General features: G+C 33.5%; 2 protein-coding genes across 10 annotated transcripts; one reads left to right on the top strand and one right to left on the bottom strand.

Annotated features, from left to right (window-relative positions):
- Positions 1 to 2,981: 2,981 nt before the first annotated feature.
- On the bottom strand, positions 2,982 to 5,884 carry AspRS (aspartyl-tRNA synthetase). Its single transcript, XM_075309560.1, has 6 exons — positions 5,763 to 5,884; positions 5,192 to 5,306; positions 4,810 to 5,132; positions 4,333 to 4,739; positions 3,648 to 4,265; positions 2,982 to 3,584 (listed from the first exon to the last, which is right to left on the bottom strand). Exons 2-6 carry the CDS (start codon positions 5,285 to 5,287, stop codon positions 3,421 to 3,423), a joined length of 1,608 nt encoding a protein of 535 aa, XP_075165675.1. The 5' UTR covers positions 5,288 to 5,306; positions 5,763 to 5,884; the 3' UTR covers positions 2,982 to 3,420.
- A 3,856-nt stretch (positions 5,885 to 9,740) lies between these two features.
- Positions 9,741 to 18,801, top strand: Nmda1 (N-methyl-D-aspartate receptor-associated protein). Of its 9 annotated transcripts, XM_075313844.1 has the most exons (7): positions 9,761 to 9,896; positions 10,659 to 10,888; positions 10,996 to 11,057; positions 15,442 to 15,525; positions 15,744 to 16,072; positions 16,144 to 16,392; positions 17,124 to 18,801. In XM_075313844.1, exons 4-7 carry the CDS (start codon positions 15,489 to 15,491, stop codon positions 17,481 to 17,483), a joined length of 975 nt encoding a protein of 324 aa, XP_075169959.1. In that variant the 5' UTR covers positions 9,761 to 9,896; positions 10,659 to 10,888; positions 10,996 to 11,057; positions 15,442 to 15,488; the 3' UTR covers positions 17,484 to 18,801. The 9 variants fall into 9 exon arrangements, with proteins under 9 accessions (XP_075169962.1, XP_075169957.1, XP_075169964.1 ...); XM_075313847.1 differs by lacking the exon at positions 10,659 to 10,888 and having other exon boundaries at positions 9,741 to 9,896; positions 15,442 to 15,519; XM_075313842.1 differs by lacking the exon at positions 10,659 to 10,888 and having other exon boundaries at positions 9,741 to 9,896.
- Positions 18,802 to 20,365: the final 1,564 nt, after the last annotated feature.

Raw genomic sequence — 20,365 nt, 5'->3', positions numbered from 1 at the left:
TGACTACAACACTACGGTAGTCTTCGTAAGCGGATATAAAACTAAAAAAAAATTTAAAATTGAGGAGTTGACGAACAAAATTTTATTTTCTTTAAAATTCAGTCTGAGGAGCTCTTGACAATAATCTTCCAATGGATTTTTTTTAATTTTAGTGAAAAGTACTTTTTCGCTCAAAAAATACCTTTTTTGTACTTTGTACTGTTGTACAGTCGTCCGCATATGATACGAGTACAATCTCGACGCCGTCAGGAGGGAGTGGAATCGAGGACAGGTAGAGATTAGTCAGTGCCGGGGTTTTGACTTCTTGTCCCTGAATTCCACGTACGACTGGCGTCCGCACAGATAATTCATCATTCGTTCCTGCCGGTGGGCAGCTGGAAAATTCTCCACAAGACTGGGGAGGAGTAGTGTATTGGCTACTGGCGAGAGAAGGGATATCGGTCTGTACGTTTCACCTTTATTCGAATCTTCACCTGGCTTCAGTAGTGGAATCACCCAACCCATCTTCCAGACATCGGGTATAATCAGAGATGGTCTGTATTAAGCTATTTTAGGTTTGCGACTGTCGCAAAGTTGTAAACGTCACATACGCGTCATAAATCTAAGAAAAGTGGGAAACGTCGCAAACTCAAAATACTTCAGTCCCTTCAGCTAGGCAGCGAATGATATCCAAGATGATGATATGTGCGAAGAAATTTAAATTCTCAGGAAGATATTAACGAGTTTAAAAAAATTGAGAATAGAGTTATTTCAATTGGAGACTCCAAGCCGAAATTACAATGAACTACTTGATGGTGCAGTAAACGTGACGGCCGGCATTCGCTCATCCTTTCTTTCCAAAATTTCTTCAGAAACTAGAAGGAAAGAAGACTACTTGAGTCTTGCAAAAGTGAATTTTTGTTTAGAGAGAATTTTATAAAATCACGTCTGGGCTTATTAGAGCCGATTTCCATACAAATTAAATTTTTTAAATATTGTAGCTAGTCATTCGCTGATGCCACTAAGGCTTAGGTGGACATTATGGACCACGCAAACCAAGAATAGTATGTAAAACTAGTGGAGTTTTGAACAAAGCATTTTTTTTTGCATCCTTTTATCGGGAAGCCCAACTAAATTAAATTAAAAAATATTCACAATTTCTTTAATTCAAAATTAGGTTTTTTTACATTAGGTTTATGACTTTTGCGACATATGTATTACACCGTCGTAAACGTATGTCGCAAAAGTCACAGTTTGCGACAGGCCAACCCTGGGTATAATGAGTGATTCCAAGGACAAATTGAGGAGTCTGGTCAGGTACTCAACTTCCAGTATTCCCAGATGCTTCAGAATTAACATTGAAATTCCTTCGGGGCCCAGCGCCTTAGATGGTTTCGCGCTGTTGATAACATTGGTAACTTCGGCTGTGGTAAATTGTGGTGTGTTATCGGCTTCGAGACCACGTATGCGACGAGAGGCTCTCCTTTTTGCTCTATCACTCTCGGGATGCTCGACCACACTATTAATTGCACTCCTTGCGAAAAATTTAAATCAGCCTTAAATTCTGGCTTCTGGGCGTATATTAGTAGATATAGGGCGAAAGATGTATATGGGAGCTATATCTAAAATTGAAACAAAATCAATAGTGTTCTATTCTGACCCAAAACAAATACTTTTGCAAAATTTGAAGTCGATTGGACTCGACTAAGGGCCCGGCCCTTCTATCTCATCTCCTTCTGGGTGTTGCAAACATATGCACTAACTTATAATACCCCATTCTACAGTGTTGCGCAGGGTATAAAAATATCAGAATTCAAAAATATTCAGTTATCCGATTAAAAAATACCTCAAACAAGATATTTTAATTTTGTTTAAACTTTTGTATTTCTATGAAATTGTAAGTTGTAAAACAAATGAATAAATTTTCCGATAAATATATAAAGGGTGATTCTTTTGAGGTTAGGATTTTCATGCATTAGTATTTGACAGATCACGTGGGATTTCAGACATGGTGTCAAAGAGAAAGATGCTCAGTATGCTTTGACATTTCATCATGAATAGACTTACGATCTGCCACAACGTCGAATTTTCAGTGAATGGGCCCTAGAAAAGTTGGCAGAAAATCCGCTTTTTTATCGACAAATTTTGTTCAGCGATGAGGCTCATTTCTGGTTGAATGGCTACGTAAATAAGCAAAATTGCCGCATTTGGAGTGAAGAGCAACCAGAAGCCGTTCAAGAACTGCCCATGCATCCCGAAAAATGCACTGTTTGGTGTGGTTTGTACGCTGGTGGAATCATTGGACCGTATTTTTTCAAAGATGCTGTTGGACGCAACGTTACGGTGAATGGCGATCGCTATCGTTCGATGCTAACAAACTTTTTGTTGCCAAAAATGGAAGAACTGAACTTGGTTGACATGTGGTTTCAACAAGATGGCGCTACATGCCACACAGCTCGCGATTCTATGGCCATTTTGAGGGAAAACTTCGGAGAACAATTCATCTCAAGAAATGGACCGGTAAGTTGGCCACCAAGATCATGCGATTTGACGCCTTTAGACTATTTTTTGTGGGGCTACGTCAAGTCTAAAGTCTACAGAAATAAGCCAGCAACTATTCCAGCTTTGGAAGACAACATTTCCGAAGAAATTCGGGCTATTCCGGCCGAAATGCTCGAAAAAGTTGCCCAAAATTGGACTTTCCGAATGGACCACCTAAGACGCAGCCGCGGTCAACATTTAAATGAAATTATCTTCAAAAAGTAAATGTCATGGACCAATCTAACGTTTCAAATAAAGAACCGATGAGATTTTGCAAATTTTATGCGTTTTTTTTTTTTAAAAAAGTTATCAAGCTCTTAACAAATCACCCTTTAGTAATACCAATTGCAGTAAGACAATTTGATTTTTTTTTGCCAAAAAGTAAAATATGTACCCATTTACTTATTACACCCAATATCTCTACCTAAATAGGGTTTATCAACAAAACACACACACATAGCTATTTTATGCAATAAAAAATATACGATTTTATTGATTGGAAAAATGTTTATAATAGTTCAGACAATTGATTAAGTTAGTTCTTTCTTGGCTATAAAATAAATCAGCCTTTATGGGATATTCCGAATAGAGTTCCTGCTCGTATAGAGACGTCATGCGAATTTGTTGTTATACAACAAAAACTAATATTTTAAAAAGTAAACTAATAAGCTTCAGTACAATTGTTAAGTAGGTCGACTTTAGAAAAATAAGAGGAAAACTGGGAAGTCTGCGAAAAGGTTAAATACAAATTTGTATAATAAGCAAACTTGTTGCAAAATAATTTCAAAAAACGTCGATAAATTACATACATAAAAAGAAACTGTGCCATATTTTTAGCTTAAAGCTTGTGTATCTTATTTATGTATTTAAATTTGTTTAATAAACAACTATTGTGGACGCTTAAGGAGTCAATCGCTTGGGATCACGTGGGAACATGGAAGTCTTGCGTATATTGTCAAGGCCCAAATACAACATAACCACACGCTCCATACCAATACCACCACCAGCATGTGGGGGACAACCAAAACGGAAGGATTCAATATAGGCCGCAATTTTACTGATATCTGAAATTTAAAATAAACCGTGATTAACACTTTTTTCAATGTAATTGATAAGCCATGACTTACCTATGGCATGATGTTTCGCTCTTTCTGTTAGGAAATCGGGATCATGAATACGTTGAGCTCCCGACAATATTTCTTCACCTCTCATAAACATGTCGTAGGAATTGGAGTACATGGGATTATTGGGATCTGGCATGGTATAGAACGGTCTTATAGCCAATGGGAATTTGTCCAAAATATAGAAATCGGTATCATATTTGGCCTTCACCAAACGACCCAATAATTTTTCATTTGGAGTTGAAAGATCTTCTTCGTCACCGGTCTCAACACCAGCTTCCCTTAACATGGCCACACCCTCAGAAAATTCCAAAATTAATGGAGGCTCCAGAAATTTGAAAGGCTCCACTTTATATTGCTGACCCACAGCTGCTATTTCCCGACTGTAACGATCGCGTAAGCCTTTGAATATTTCGGTAAACGTATTGCCGATGGTATGCAAGACTTCATGGTAATGATATTTAAAGGACATTTCCAAGTCAAGACCAACGAATTCAGTTAAATGCCTGTGGGTATTTGAATCTTCAGCCCGAAATACGGCTCCTACAGTAAAGACCTTGTCAAAATCGGCAGCAATTGCCATTTGTTTATACAGTTGGGGTGATTGTGCCAAATAAGCAGAGTCTAAAAATCGAAATGTTCTAATTATTATAGTTTTGATAAATTGTTAAGCTTGAAATTATTTGCCTACCTTTGAAATAACTGACTGTAAACACATTGGCACCTCCCTCACTGGCAGCTGATATGATTTTAGGGGTATGTATTTCGGTGAATCCTTTATCGGTGAGTATATCACGGAATAAACGGCAAACACCAGCTTCCAAACGGAAGATGGCTTGATTGGCCGGGGTTCGCAAATCCAAAACACGATTGTCCAAACGCGTATCTTGGTTGACTCGAATATTAAGACCTTCTGTGTCATCAGGATTGTCTGGCCGAGAGGCATCTTCGATTTGCAAGGGCAGTTGAGCTTTAGCTTGCGAAACTACAAATAATTGCTTAATGGAAAGCTCAAGATTTTGCTCAGTACAAGACTCAATTTTACTTGGAACACTAACTGCCTGAGCTTCAATGTCGATAATACTTTCCTTGTTCAAGCTAACCGCAAGAGGGGAAATGACGTTCGATTAGAATTGTTCTTAGTTGGCTTGTTTTTCACGTTACTTACTTGCCAGCAAACTTCACCATTTGTTTGGATACATTGTCTCCCACTGCCAAAATGCATTGAACGGTACTGCTATGCTGACGCAAGATCAAGAAACACTGTTTGCCCTTAGCTCTGCATGTATGGACACGACCTCTTACCCAGACCGCACCTTTTCCCATATAACTACTCAAATCTGTGACTGTGACAAAATTACGATCATCATGTTTCTCTTTAGAATTGATGATACCGTATGTGCCATAACGTCCAGCCGAACAATCTTCTCCAGAATCTCCAGCATTATTGTCATTTTCCACTTTGCCAGATGCTGCCTTATATTCGGCTTTCTGTTGATACCAATGAAGAGAATTAGATAAAAATTAACCAATATTTTTCTCATACATACTTTTGCGGCTTTTAGAGCTTCCTTGGCCTGTTTCTTTGCCGCTTTTTTGGATGGTCCCTCTGTGGTGGCCGTGACTGTTTCATTTTCTGTCACCATATTGATAAGGCTTCTTTATCTGTTAAACAACAAACAAAAATCATAAACCAAATCACCACATTATCCGGTTTAATTGCACACATTGCAATTATAAAAATGTAAAAAAAATATAAGAGCCTAATTTATGATAAGAAATTATCGATGGCCTACATGTCGAGATAAGAGAAATGTCTTATTGCTCTCTTACATGACTGGTGCGGTTATTGCATCATGTGAATGTTTTATTCACATTATTTATGGAATGTCTTGCATTATTTGAAATAAACACCGGAACACGAAGAATATGAATTTTTCCATCAAAGTTATTTTTTGTATTAAACAATTGAATTTTATTTCAGTCAAAATAATCCAAAACTTTTGGCCACATGTTTCACATATGCTTTAGGTCCGCCCAATAAGTTAACATTTTAGCAAGGAACAAAATTTTTATTTTCTATATATTTCATACAACTCGCGGCTTATTTATATTTATTACCTTAAAATAACCGAAATATTTTTAAATATTGCCGAAAATTCGTATTTTCGGCTCTTTTAAACCTTTAAACTGATGAATAATAATAGTGACAGGCTGTCGTGGCTAAAGAAAGAAGAAGAGTTTAGTGCTGCCATATCAAAAAATTTTGGTTCTACAATTATTGCCACTGATAAAAATAAAAAGGTAGTGTCCGAGGATCATGTGTCGTTAATACTACAAAATTTATTCGTCCAATAAATTCGATAATAATATTTTCGAGATAAATCACAACTCAACTGCGCATCAACAAAAAACACAAAGTAAACACTCAGTAGAAATTTTAATTTAAAATACTTTGAAAAGTAACATAATAGGTATACTTCAATAGACAATTTAATAACTCGTCAACCATTTGTGAATGAAATACTATATAAAAATCTGCAAGAGGCAGGCATAAAACAGCCATAGTATATCCCCAAAGTCTTCTCAAATCACTTTCATCTAAATTTTTACGATTTCGTCTATAATTGAGTCAATAAAAATACTTTTTGAAACATTCTATAATGTTTTGAAAGTATGCCCATTTGAATTAATGTGGAGAATGGGATTCATGCGCTTTACAGACTATCAGTTATTCCGGACGAAATGTCGGTTTTTGTAAAGAATCTAACAGTGTGTCGGATCGATACGACTTGTCGGCGATGACTAAATAATCGGTAAATGTGTTATCGATCCCATAAACATGTTCAAGACGAGTACTGTCGTCCGGAATAACTGATAGCCTGTAAAGCGCATCACTCTCATTGAATTGGTGTTGCATTTGAAAAACTATCGTCCTTAAGTTTACTAGAAGTTAGTATTTATTGCGTAAACTCTATTTCTCCATATAAAGGTAGGTACTACGTTCGGTTTCCGCAGCGAAATCCCATACAAAACCAAAAATGCGAAAAACTACCGAAATATTTTTTCATTTGTGGTACTTTGTTTTTTTCGAGTTGAAAAACTGACTTAAAGCGCACAGTCCCTAATTAGATCGTGTTAAATCCTTCCATATGTTGAGATTAGTTAGTTTCAAAACATGGCGCCATTTGCAATGTGAAATAAGAAATAATTTATTTATTCAAATGATTTGTGTGAAATTACAACACAAATGTGGTTCGCATTGTTATTTAAAAATGCAATAAGATCGATTGACAAAATAAAAATAACTTGGAGTGGTGTTTTCGTAATAAAGCCACCATCTAGCGGCTCCCTACTACATGATAGAATAGAAATAATGTACATAACATGAAATTTATACAAAAGTGTTAACAAAATAAAGTTCTATTTAGTGAATTTCATTTTACAATCGTTTCTTTTTACTGGGTATTGGGATAATAAACACAAATGCTGGCGGTGCATTGTAATTATAAAGAAGGCAGTGCGATTGATATTGCAGTACTATGGTAGCTACGAATGGAATCACAAGAATAAATTGCTATGTTCCAAAAATAAAGTGCAAAAATTAATTATGCATATATGTTGCATTTTATCGATTCAAAACACTGGTTGAATTTTATAACGTGACTGAAATAGTTATAAAATTATACATTGGGAGAGTATAACAAGAAACATTCTTCAGTAAACCAGCCACTTTGCATCTCAATGTATTAATTTCAGTCAACGAAGAGTTCCTGGTATAGAACACTAACATCCCTTTGTGACGAATTATCTTGCGAAATATAAGTCGGGAACAGTGACTTTTGCTTAGGAACTGCCCTTGAACGTGACTTATAGGCTTATGTTGATTGAACAAAAAGTTGCACTTTGACTATAGCTATTGTATGGTGTACGTGTTTTAACTGGTCACCCCATGATGTTGTTCCCCCCGAGGTAACAACATTGGCAAATGAAATGGCGTTATTATCCTTTGTGGGAACCGTGGTGGTGACCATTGGATTTGAAATTGCTAGTGAGGCGGCAACAGCATGGGCATAAGTACACTCTTGTCCGCTGGTATTGCAATGCGATTGTGTAGATATTGTGGACACCAACGAATTAAGTTTGTTGATGAATGAGTCCATTGCTGCGCATGATGTAAAAGTTAGCATAACACCGGAATTATATTTTTGTTAGATGGGCGTTACAAATTGACGGTATCCATTTGGAAAAGCTGAAGAAGGCGACAATGTACCACATGTCGTTAAAGCTGTTGCCGAATGTGGTAAGACACCAGGAGTAGAGCGGCTGGCGTTTTATTCTTAACAATTATAAGTGTCCAGTGCTGTCTGAGGTTTGGTTGCAAAACAATTTAAAAACTGGTAGAAAAAACTTTACGAAACAATTATCATGAATGCGTGTTTGTAAACAATCTAATCAGCTGCTGCGTATACATATGTAATAATTTTATGACGTTTGGCGATGTTGTCAATTAAATTTCGGAGAAATAAACGCGAAATATTTCCAAAAAGGCTGTTTTCTTCCTTCGAAATCTATTGTCAACACTCTCATTTTTCAACGCGAAAGAATGATTTAGGGACTTTTTTTCGTGCCAATAAACATAGTACCTACCTTAAGGCCGGTATGCACCTCTAGCGAAAAATTTCATTCCCATAAGAAATGCATTGCTATTTATGCTAACGAAATATTCGGTAGCGTTCAATTTCGTAAGCTGGTACGCACCTCTAATGACAATAACAGGGTTGTCAAAAGCATATTTTGGCAGCAAACATTTAATTTATTACAATCATTGTGTGCGTAAAAGTTTTAAAAGGTCTGTAAATAATAAACAATTTATTTGAGGAATATTTGGAACATATATTAAAAAATTTTAAAAGCGATTAGCTGGCTTAAAATTTGTGTACACAGCCCTGTTTTTTTGTTGTAGACTTAAATAAATTTTTGCTACCGAAAATTTCGCTAGAGGTGTATCCCTGCCAGCATTTCAAAGTTCCATTTCATCCTCATCGCTACCACAGACCCGTAAATGTCACCACAACCATCGCGAACTGTGATGGGGGAAGCATATCACAAAGTACAAAATGTACATGAAAGTATTTTGCCATCACTACTGTTAGAAGAGCCATTTTATTTTTTGTGAAACGCCAAGCGCAACCAGCTTGTTATATTTTATTTAAATAAAAACGAAAATAAAGTTCTGAAAACATAGATATTACGCTTAAAATTGTGAAAGGTATATGGTGAACAATTTTCGACTTTCCAAATAGAATAAAGTGATCGTTTTTCAAATATTTTTCCAGGCACGCTGTCTCCATCGAAAATAAACAAACTGGCTGATAGACGCTGCAATATGTAACTTGCTACTTAAAACTCAACATCATTCTTTTATTAATGCAAAAAATTATGTTAAATGTTATGAGATAAACCGAAAACTGTTATATTTATAAGAAATTATAAATGTTTAATCAAATCAATAAACATCTACACAATCGTGTTTTACTTGACCAAATTGATTCTTCTACAATTACCTTAAAATGCACTTTTTCTGATAGTTTGCAGGGGTTCTTATTGGCGTCCTTCGAAATTGATATAAATAGGCATCTAATAATTGCACTGATGAGAAACTTTTTCGTAGTAACTTGGCGTGGTACAACTTCTCAATAGTGACGGCGCTTTTTTTCCGACGAGTTTTTGATGTCGTATATGATTGTTTTCGACGTAGTGGGGATTCTCAGAAGCGCCCCCAAATTCAAAAAATGTTGGCAGGGTACCGGCCTATACAGTGAAAATCTCAGATGTGTACACCCACGGTCGCCTAAATTTTGTTCACATTTAGGAGCTTAATTTTAATGTGATAATATAGCAACGGAAAGTTCTCCACACTTAAAAGGTGTCCGCTTTTCAGAATGTCCAAGATAGAGTGGTTACACTGTTCAGAAAGAGAAGAAATAACTTTCGTTGATAGTGGGAAGGTAACCATCAGCAGTCATGCTACGTTACGTTAAATATCGGATAACTTTTGTCGTTTTATCGTATTTTCATACGTTACGCTACTCTTTTTAACTAATCCACCTTATAACAGCATAGAAGTTTTTAATCCGCTCTCGAGAAGTCCAGAAATCTTAAACAATTTATTGATTGCGGAAATAACAACATTGTGAAGTGAAATTAACAAATTATTAATAATTAAACGTAAAGTGTTAATTTACTTGAAAGGTAATTTGATGCTTTAAGTAGAAATTGTTTTCGTAATAATGTGACGCCATAAAATAATATAGTAAATACCAATAGCCACTGGTATATTTTGCCTATTGCAATTTTTTTACATCCATGAAAAAAATGCACCGCCTCATGACTCACCCATCAACCAGTAAAAACTGTCTCAATGAATTGTTTTGTTTTTGTGTTTACAACTTAAATGGATTTGGTTTGTGCGAAGGTGTATGAACCAGAAATCTTATTTACCGATTTCAACAAACATGACGACATCGAATTTCGCCAATATAGAAAACCACCTTTACTCTACCTCTTAGCTCGTCAATTGTTGCCTTGACATCGTAGCAGGGAACGGAAACGGGTTGATCCTTAAATACTATGATGTCAAAAGTATACATATTCGGCAATACTGGATAATTTATTAGCACTAATAATCAATCTCATAATTTTACTGGACTTTTGCGTACACACACTATAGTTTAATTTATCATGCCGTGTTGAGTTTCTGTTATTTATCTTATCTTGTTTGAAACTTATGAAAAACAATCTATGGGCAATACCACGAATAGTGAATAATACGTGTGTTTTGTCTTGATGGATGGTTGGTGATGTGTGTATTTCCAGTTGACACACTAAGAGGGCGATAATTATTAGAGTAATTATGATACGATCTATTCGTATTGCCTTAGCAAGTTCTCATGTTTAATCCATATGAATAATTTAGACGTTCTAATTAATATGTATTGTTTTTGTTATTTTCAGGTATAATAATCAATCTCATAATTTTACTGGACTTTTGCGTACACACACTATAGTTTAATTTATCATGCCGTGTTGAGTTTCTGTTATTTATCTTATCTTGTTTGAAACTTATGAAAAACAATCTATGGGCAATACCACGAATAGTGAATAATACGTGTGTTTTGTCTTGATGGATGGTTGGTGATGTGTGTATTTCCAGTTGACACACTAAGAGGGCGATAATTATTAGAGTAATTATGATACGATCTATTCGTATTGCCTTAGCAAGTTCTCATGTTTAATCCATATGAATAATTTAGACGTTCTAATTAATATGTATTGTTTTTGTTATTTTCAGGTATAATCCATTAACATTTTGGGACAAATCTAATAAAAACACAGCATATAAACAAATGGCTGGTGAGTTTTGGCAAGAAATTCTAACTAAAAGAAATTTGTTTCTTTCATTTTCAGTCTAGTTAAAAAAGTTTATACGTAGTAAAGGAGAACATTCCATTTGAGAATCTTTAAAATTTAGTCTAAAATGTCTTGGCAGCAAGGGGGACCTTATTATCAAGGTGTCTTTTTTTATATTACTATTTCTCTTCCTTCCCTCTCTCTCTGTTAACACAATAAACCACACACATTGACGCTATACATTTTAGAGCATGTTACCTTCTCTACTAACTATTTGAAATACTAAAAAGTTGGCTACAAATACACAAATATCTATCACAATATTCTTATTAAAATTGTCATCTATGACTTAGATGACTTCGAGTTTTCTTCACACTATTATGTGTAGTTGTTGTCTTGTTGTTTTTCCGTACTTACTACAGAGGTAAATGACCTTGTATTGGTGTAGTTTTATTTTATGTAGATTATTTTTTTCCTTACTATTTTTTTTTGCGAAAGGATAATTTTGATCTAGAATGGTATTGTAATCACAGAATAATACAAAAAAACGCTTAAAACCGTTTTACGCCGTCATTGAAAGTATTTTTAGTATTTTCCATATTAGGAATTGTAATCAAAACCGAAAAGTCTATTTTATAAGTTTAAGACTTTTTTATTTTATTTATTTATATTTATTGTGAAAATAACCAAGCCTTTAGGCCAATATAAAATGGTTATAAAAAAACCTTTTTTTTTCAAAATTTGGAAAACTTGACATTCCAACTTTTAGAATTTTGTACATTCGTATTCATCGTATGTCATACGCATTTCTTTTAAAATCTACAGAGTTACTATAGATTTGCTTCTGTAAATTTTAACTGAAAATATTATTTAATATCTGTTGTACGGTATGAAAGTTGGCCAGCTATCTTTGTTCTAACAAAGTTTCAGAAACACTATCAGTTCACTTTAACCGTAAAATGTCAGTAGCTAAGAGAAGCACCTAGTTCATTTCAAAAGTTAATAACCGCGCTTAACTAAAATGAAGTGGGGGTTGTGTTTCATTAATTTTTTTTTTAAGTTTTGGTTCAACTGATTTTCTTCCCTCTTATGGGAGAAATCTCAGTTTGTATATATGAACCAAAAATCATTGCTATAAGGATTTATTTCCTTTTATGTGTTTCAGCAACAATTTTTGTTTTCAAATTATCCGCTCTATATGGCGGTGCTGTTTTTTTATATTATATTTTTTGTTATTAAACAATTTATTTTTTTTAATTCAATAGATCTTCTTACCTTTTGTGGGGAATAGCTCGTTTTTTAATGAAGGACCAAATTTTTATATTTCCCTTAATTTATTTATTTTAACTGAGTTTCTTATCTCTGGTGGGGAAAACTCAGTTTTGTACAAACCTAAAATCCGCCTCGAAGGACCATGTACAATGTTCAAAACAAATATGCTTTGAACAAATATAAATAAATTAATTTTTTGGAGTAACTTGGATATTTATCTATTTTTCAAATTTCTTGACAGAAACAAATTCAACCAAATTAACTACAACAATTAAATCCATAATTGAAAAAAGTATTTGCTTTAATTCCAACCCAATTATACATCTTTTTTGAACCAATTTCATACCCTCACAAAATGCACTAATGGCCCGCTATAGCCAGATCATGGTGTAATCGTTGCAATTTTTTAGCCAATTTTCCTATCAGGCAACGACCTGTTATCACAAATATCAGCAGTGATAACTAACTTTCGTAACAATGTTTTATATTTCGTTGCCAAATCAGAGCTCAAAGAATACAAATATTAAAAATTCACAAAAATTAATGAAAACTGAATTAAGTTCGTTCAGGATATGTTGAGCTATGCCATGCTTAAAGATTTTAGAATTAGTTTTTCCAAAAATTGGTAAATGCCTGAAACTTTTAAATTCAATACATCAACTTCCAGCTTAATTCTTACATTTAAATGAATTAGATTGAAAATAATTCAAAACTGTATACAGTTAAACCTCTCAAACTTGGACACTCTGAAAACCGGACACATCTCAAAAGTTGACAATTTGCCATATAATTGTATTAAAAGTGATCTCTCATAAGTGGACAAAATTTAGGCGACCGTTGGAGTCACGTTTTAAGAGGTTTCACTGTGGCGATTGTGTTCCCAATTCTCTTATCAATGAATGGTGACCTATTATATATTTGGTTTTATGATAAGAGAACTCCTTATATCATATGGCGATTTCGATTGGAAAAAAAGGTGCAACATTCTCGAAATTGATTCCTCACAATGTTACAAATTAACAATAACTTTGGAATGACGCTAACATTTGGGCGAAAATACATTGAGGGAAAAAGTAGTGCAACGCCAAGGCAACATATATTTTGCGAAACGAAAACGCTCATAGATATTCCCGAACTGTAAATCACATTATATTGTTGGTCAATCGCCATATATTGACCAATTGTCTTATAAGTGACTAGACAAAGTAGACATTTTACCTTTCACGTATATCATCAATACGTATTCACATGCCATTTAAGATCAAGAAATGTGTATTTCTTCAGTGCAAATCACATCAATTTCATCATCTTAAAACATCATCCACATATGTACATATATTCATGGAGTATTGATGCCATTTTTAAATCGACGGTATTACACATACATACCACAGTTCTAATTTAATTAAAAATATAGTACGTATTTCTCTATTGTTTATTTTTTTGTTTCTTTCCGTGAGCAGTAATACTAATTAATAAACATTTAAAACAAACATAATGAATCAACACATTGACCCTTTTCATAGATTGTGGAATTGCGAACATGATCATACTTATATGAATATATAAACATTGTGTAAATGTTGTTTAATCCCATATGGAGGTTAGTGCGCTAGTGATTCCAAAATATTTAAATCTACATATTTTAATTTCTAGGATATCGTTTTAATACTTTGAAGACAGTTCTTGAAAAGCAAATAAATAAAATTGTTTTAGGCTTGGTATAGTCCACTCTGCTGCAATTTAGCCTCTCCCAATCATTTTATCGTTCTACGATATGCTTCAACAATTGTATCATAGGTCAGGAGCAGCCTTACTTTTTATCTTTATTAAAATTGTTATGAATAAGAAAATTAGAAATAAGGAAAAAATTCTTTACAAATGACGAAACTGATAATAAATCATATATATGTTTTTATTCGCAGAATTGTTGACATTAAAGTTGTTTGAAATGAAGGCAGGTGTCTGCTGTTTGTCAATACTCATATTTTCTTACTAAGTAGGGAGTAACATTTATATTTGTTTTTTTTTTTTTTTTCTTTTTGTTTAATAGAATATTGGAAAGTATATAGAAGTATAGTGGTGTCCAAAAATGTTCATACCCAATCTTCCTAAATATATATTTTTTATTTCTACGGAATTATAAATTCATTTACAAAATGTATTTAGTTATCAAGTAAGCGTCTGTGTTTCCTTCAAATGTAGGTCGGTATAGTATAACCATTTAATAGGTTAGCTTAGATATATTGGCAGCCGGTTATATTAAGACTCATTTATAGCTATAAGTCGCCGAAAAACTTTTGGTGTTCCGTCGAAACTACGAAAATCCATGACTCTTGTGCATGGAAGACGGACATGCTAATCTTGAGTTTACACTTTCCTATGTCGCCATTGTGGTTGCCAGAAAAGGGTGGCATTAACCTTTCGAATGATGAAACAGGATTCGCCTTTTTCTGAACCTTGGCATCCGATACCAGATGATCCATGTTTTCTCGGCTTCACAAAATGGCAAAGAAAATCAAACACTGCTTTTAAATTTTCTAACGGTAGCGCTTGTTGTTCCGAGCAAAGACGGCATACCAAAGAAACCACGCGATATTGTAAGCTGCTATTGCCATCTTTTAAATGGTTTCAGCTAACTCGAGCACCTTCTATCGGTTATCTGTTAATATTAGATCATCGACTTTTTTCACTTTATTCTCAGTGTACCGTTTTCATGGCAACATTATCAAAAACACCCTTTCATTTCGCTGAATGATTTACTCCATTTCTTACGCAGTATACATAGCATACCATCATCAGCATTTTCATCTATTGTTTTAATCCCAATTATTTGATGTATACTTTTGATCACAACTGTTTGTATACATTAACACATGTGGCCATCGTCTTTCAATTTCATCCACAACATCGGTCTAGTACGCAACTGTTCCATTCCAGTGTACACTTCTATATATTTATATACATTTGGACTACTGATATTCGTTATTATCTATGAACGATAAGAGTGAACATTTTCTGCTTCCATTTGAGTCATTTTTTCTTTTACTGGAAAATAATAAATTTGTTTCTATACGATGATTAACCACTAGTTCTTATTATTTTAAATTTTTAGTAACAGTCTAAGGAGGTGTGTTTAAATATTTTCTACAATTTAATAAAATGTATCAATCAGTTAATCAAGGTGAAGGAGGAGGAGGAAAGTATCTTCATAAATAATTTAGGAGTATATTTGAAGTAGTACAAAATAGATATTTATAGCATGTATTTCGAATTGTTACAAATATTAAATTCTAACACTAGATGCCTGCTAACCAATACATTGACACCATTTACTAGATTCATTTAGATATTGCTTGAGTGTTTCCTCCATTATATAGGACCATTTTTAACTTTAATTTTATTAATTATTTACAGATCCTAATCAGCAATATTATGGTGGCGGTGGATATCCTCAGGGAGGTTATCCTCCACCAGGCGGCTATCCTCAAGGAGGCTATCCTCCACCTGGTGGCTATCCTCAAGGGGGTTATCCTCCACCTGGGGGATATCCTCCAGCAGGAGGCTACCCACCACCCCAAGGAGGCTATCCCCAACCCGGGTTTGTTCCTCAGCCCGGATTTGCACCACCACCACAAAATGATTATGGTGGCGGTTATGAAGATCCCGAAGGTCCCAAGAATTTCTCTTTTGATGACCAAAGTGTTCGCCGGGGTTTTATACGTAAAGTTTATATGATATTAATGGTAAGTAGATTGGCATATTTACAGATCAACTTATGAACAGTAACCATTGACATCTAATCTCTATTACGCAGGGTCAACTTTTGGTAACCTTTGGATTTGTGGCATTATTTGCTTTGCACGAACCATCCAAACAATATGCCATGCGCCATCCGTCTCTGTTTTGGATAGCTTTGGCTGTTCTTTTGGTAACAATGATTTCAATGGCTTGTTGCGAAGGTGTACGTCGTAAAACTCCCATGAATTTTATATTCTTGGGGCTTTTTACTTTAGCAGAATCATTTTTATTGGCCATGTCCGCTAGTCGATTTGCTCCCATAGAGGTAAGAATTCTTTTATATTAATGGAGAAACTCTTGAAACAGTCATGAAATCGTAAATATTTTAAATTAATTTTAAATTCAATAATGTTGCCAAAAAGTTTATTACTATTGAAATTGTGGTTTCAAAGGCCATAACATTTGATAGCAATGTGAAAGTATTCAAAAATCTAATTTAAGCCCCAAATTTTGCTTAATTATAACCGCAAGTGGTTGATGCTCTTCTTTCGGTTATAGAAATGGGTTTAAAATGACATTGGGGGATTCTGTGACTTACGTTTTTTTATGAAAAAACTGGTCATGCGGGTTCTATCAATGCTGGTGCGCTTATTAACACAGACTTCAAAAACCCCAATTTTTATCACTCTAGTTACAAAAGTGCCTGTGAGATACTATGAGACAATCATTTATTTATTTATTTCCTATATATTTTATAAATCAATTTACAAAATATATTGATAGGGTGCCGGATAGCAAGGATCATATGCACCCATCCATCTATGAGACAATCATAAATACCACCAACATCACTCAGAGGAGATGAACAACTATTGAAACTCCAAAAACATGAAATTGCACATGATCTTACCTGTGATTTGATTTCTACTCATGATCACTTTAAGGGTCACTTGTCTCCATAATAATTTTTTTCACCATCATAATTATTATGAAGGCACAATAATTTTGTATAGAATGATATTTTACAAATTCTATGACAATTTTCCTTCTTTTCAGATTCTAATGGCAGTTGGTATAACTGCAGCCGTTTGCTTAGCTCTAACACTCTTCGCTTTCCAAACTAAATACGATTTTACTATGTGCGGAGGAGTTTTATTGGTCTGCATGGTTGTCTTTGTTATATTTGGTATTGTGGCCATATTTTTACCAGGAAAAATAATGACACTGGTTTATTCATCGATCGGTGCCTTACTTTTCTCCGTTTATTTGGTATACGATACACAGCTCATGATGGGAGGCAGTCATAAATATTCTATTAGTCCCGAAGAATATATCTTCGCAGCTCTAAATCTCTATTTGGATATTGTCAATATCTTCATGTACATTTTGGCCATAATTGGATCTTCAAGGGACTAGGACTAAATGTATAAACGATGTAGAGAGGAAGATGCAACACCATACAACAACAATACCACTTAACAATAAGACAAACCAATAAGAGAACATCTCGTTGCTTGATAATATTATTACGAAAACAAAAACAAAACATCTAAAAATCAGTGGAAAAACTACGAATAACAAAAGAATTTATTTCAGTATGTGAACATGTATATATGCTAACATACCGTTTTCCTTTTTTCTCTTTGTAATGTTTTAATTTGTTATTTGGGCCTAGTGGCTAGTCTTTATTAACTATTAGTTTAATATATCTATTTTCTATTCATATTATATACAAATTTATCAATCTCTTATAGCATTCATTAGATATATTCTATAAAGATTTTCGAAAATCATACAAATAATATTTACTCCAAAGTTGAGCAACATAAGATATTAAAAATATATTACCAACTGTTCCTTCCTCCTGTTGAAGTGGATAACATTTTTCCTTAATTATATATGTTATCATATCGATACCTATCTTCTATGGAATGTCAAAACTAAACTCATATAATATTTCAATATTCTTATTTCTTTGTGTATAGGGCTGCTCATGTATATCACTTTAATTGATTCTAGTTCAAGATAAATGTAGAGCATTTGGTGTTTTTGAATTTTGTAAATTTTTTAGAATTTTGCATAATAATACCTTGACTATACTATAGAATTTAGCTATCGGTATATACATTGTATTGTTGTTTATATAGATAATAATCTAAGTATTCCTGTTCTAATTCTAAGTTTTTTGTTTTGTTGTTATATTTTTAATTTTTTTTTCTTATACCAAAAACAAACAAAAATAAAATAAAAATTTAAAACCTTGGTTAGTCTTAACATAAATTATTAAACATGAATTTAACTACAACATGCAAATGTATTGCTGCTTCTAAAAACAAAATAATACCGTTTGTGTGTATGTGAATAACACTTATTTGAATTATTTATAAGGATTTGAGAGTTAAAAAAAATTATATCCATACCAACTATATATTTTGATTTTATTCAATTAATGTATGTATGTATGTAAAAAACAATAAGTTTGAACATTTAACATATATACTGTAACTTACCTAACGAAAAACGCTTTTACTTTTCAAACCAAATATAAATAAATACAATCGAAACCATTTTAAGTATCTACAAAAATATACGAGTTTCAAATTTCTTCAACAAAATAATTAGCAATTAAGATCACCTATTATGTAAAAAAAGAAGCGAAACGTGAAGCCTTATGTAAGGATTGAGACAAATAAAAGTAAAGTCAATCTATTGATTGCTAAGGATTGGATCAAAACTTCAAGTGTTTTTCATTGGCCAAGGAGATTTCGTAATTTTATTTATTATTTTTTGTTATTTATTGAATCATAAAATAATATTAAGCCTTCAAGACCAATAAACATATTACTCTTAACAAGTACCTGAGCATTAAATAATCCTGTAATAAATCTAATATTTAATGACTATTTTTAGTCTAATACTAACACTAACGCGGCTCCCCAGCCATAACAACAAAGGTGTATGATATTAAGATAAAAAGGGGGTGAAGTCCCATAATTAGGTAACCCAATATAGTAACCAGTTCAATTAAGAGAATGCAAAAAAAGACTTGAAACACATGTTTATCCACTGCTAGCAACGTTGCTAGCAAGATACATTAGCTTCACACGAAAAACATTGCTACAATGTGAGAAAATCCTTAGATATTTTAGATATTAAGAAATTTCACTGCACTATACAAAATGGGTATCGTCTCGGAAGAGTCATAAGTGAAACAACTGCGAGTTTTTGTTTGCTTCGTTCCATTTATGACAATATATACAGCTCCTTCATCATTTCATTCCGAGCTTCAATCGGCATCGATACAAATGAGCTACACATGATCAATCAAAACCAAAGTGTTGGGAAACAAAACAGACAGGTAGCATGATGATCGCGAAACAATCGAAACTTTTAAAATGGAAGAAACATCAACAACGAATAGAAAGCTTAGGCTTTTGAAGTATGACGAGTCAATGAAAATTATGGCAAAAATCCATGGCGACTTCTGTGATAGTAGGTTAACTATTTACCTAACGGATCCTCCTTTCCACGACAAACCAACGTAGTTTTGACCCCAATAAACTAAGCAAGTTTAGCCGTGCAAACCACTGTTGTCACAGTTGGTTGAATTCTACCAAAAATGCAGATTTTTTCTGTTTGGCACAATGGTAAAATTCTTGATGTTTTGGTAGATTTTGCAAAATATTCCTCTCATGCCAATAATGACATAATTTTCTATAGAAATAAAAATTTTAACAAAATTCTCTACAGACATAAAATTTTGGCAAAATTTTCTGTAGTAATAAAATTTTGATCAAATTTCCTATAGAAAAGAAAATTTTGAAAAATTTTCTGTAAAAAAAGAAAATTAAAATAAAGTAAATATTAAAATAAAATAATAAACCATAAGAAACACTTTGTTCATAGTAACCACAAAAATTTAATCAAACATTGCATAATAATTTTTTTTTCTTTGGTAAAATTTTGGTAGATTATTTTTGGCTCGAGTGGCAACCGCGGTGCAAACTCATTCTGGTATACTAAATCCCTTTAAGAAAACCAATGTGAAAAGACTGTATAATTCCTTACAAAAGCCGTGCTGGTACAGATCCAATATCGAAGAAATGCTATGAGACAAAATATCCGCCTCAATTTTCTCAAAAACCTTTAGAGTAGCTATCAATTTTGCTATCCCTACATAACTACTCACATCCCGGTGACTCCCTTTGATGTAAGTAGTTAAACATTTTTCTATTTGTACTTCTCTGCCATAAACAAGCTCTAAATAATTATATACGTCGATGGTTCAATAAGTACTT

The sequence above is a fragment of the Haematobia irritans genome, chromosome 5, assembly GCF_050003625.1.
Source record: "Haematobia irritans isolate KBUSLIRL chromosome 5, ASM5000362v1, whole genome shotgun sequence".
Taxonomy (NCBI): domain Eukaryota; kingdom Metazoa; phylum Arthropoda; class Insecta; order Diptera; family Muscidae; genus Haematobia; species Haematobia irritans.
This window is presented reverse-complemented; position numbering and strand designations above follow the sequence as displayed.

Coding starts and splice junctions, on each gene's coding strand:
- AspRS (XM_075309560.1), bottom strand. CDS start 5,287: ATGGTGACAGAAAATGAAACAGTCACGGCCACCACAGAGGGACCATCC. Junction 5,133..5,191: donor AAGCTCTAAAAGCCGCAAAA/GTATGTATGAGA, acceptor TGGTATCAACAG/AAAGCCGAATATAAGGCAGC. Junction 3,585..3,647: donor AGCGAAACATCATGCCATAG/GTAAGTCATGGC, acceptor TTTAAATTTCAG/ATATCAGTAAAATTGCGGCC.
- Nmda1 (XM_075313842.1), top strand. CDS start 15,489: ATGTATCAATCAGTTAATCAAGGTGAAGGAGGAGGAG. Junction 15,526..15,743: donor TCAAGGTGAAGGAGGAGGAG/GAAAGTATCTTC, acceptor AATTATTTACAG/ATCCTAATCAGCAATATTAT. Junction 16,073..16,143: donor AAGTTTATATGATATTAATG/GTAAGTAGATTG, acceptor TCTATTACGCAG/GGTCAACTTTTGGTAACCTT.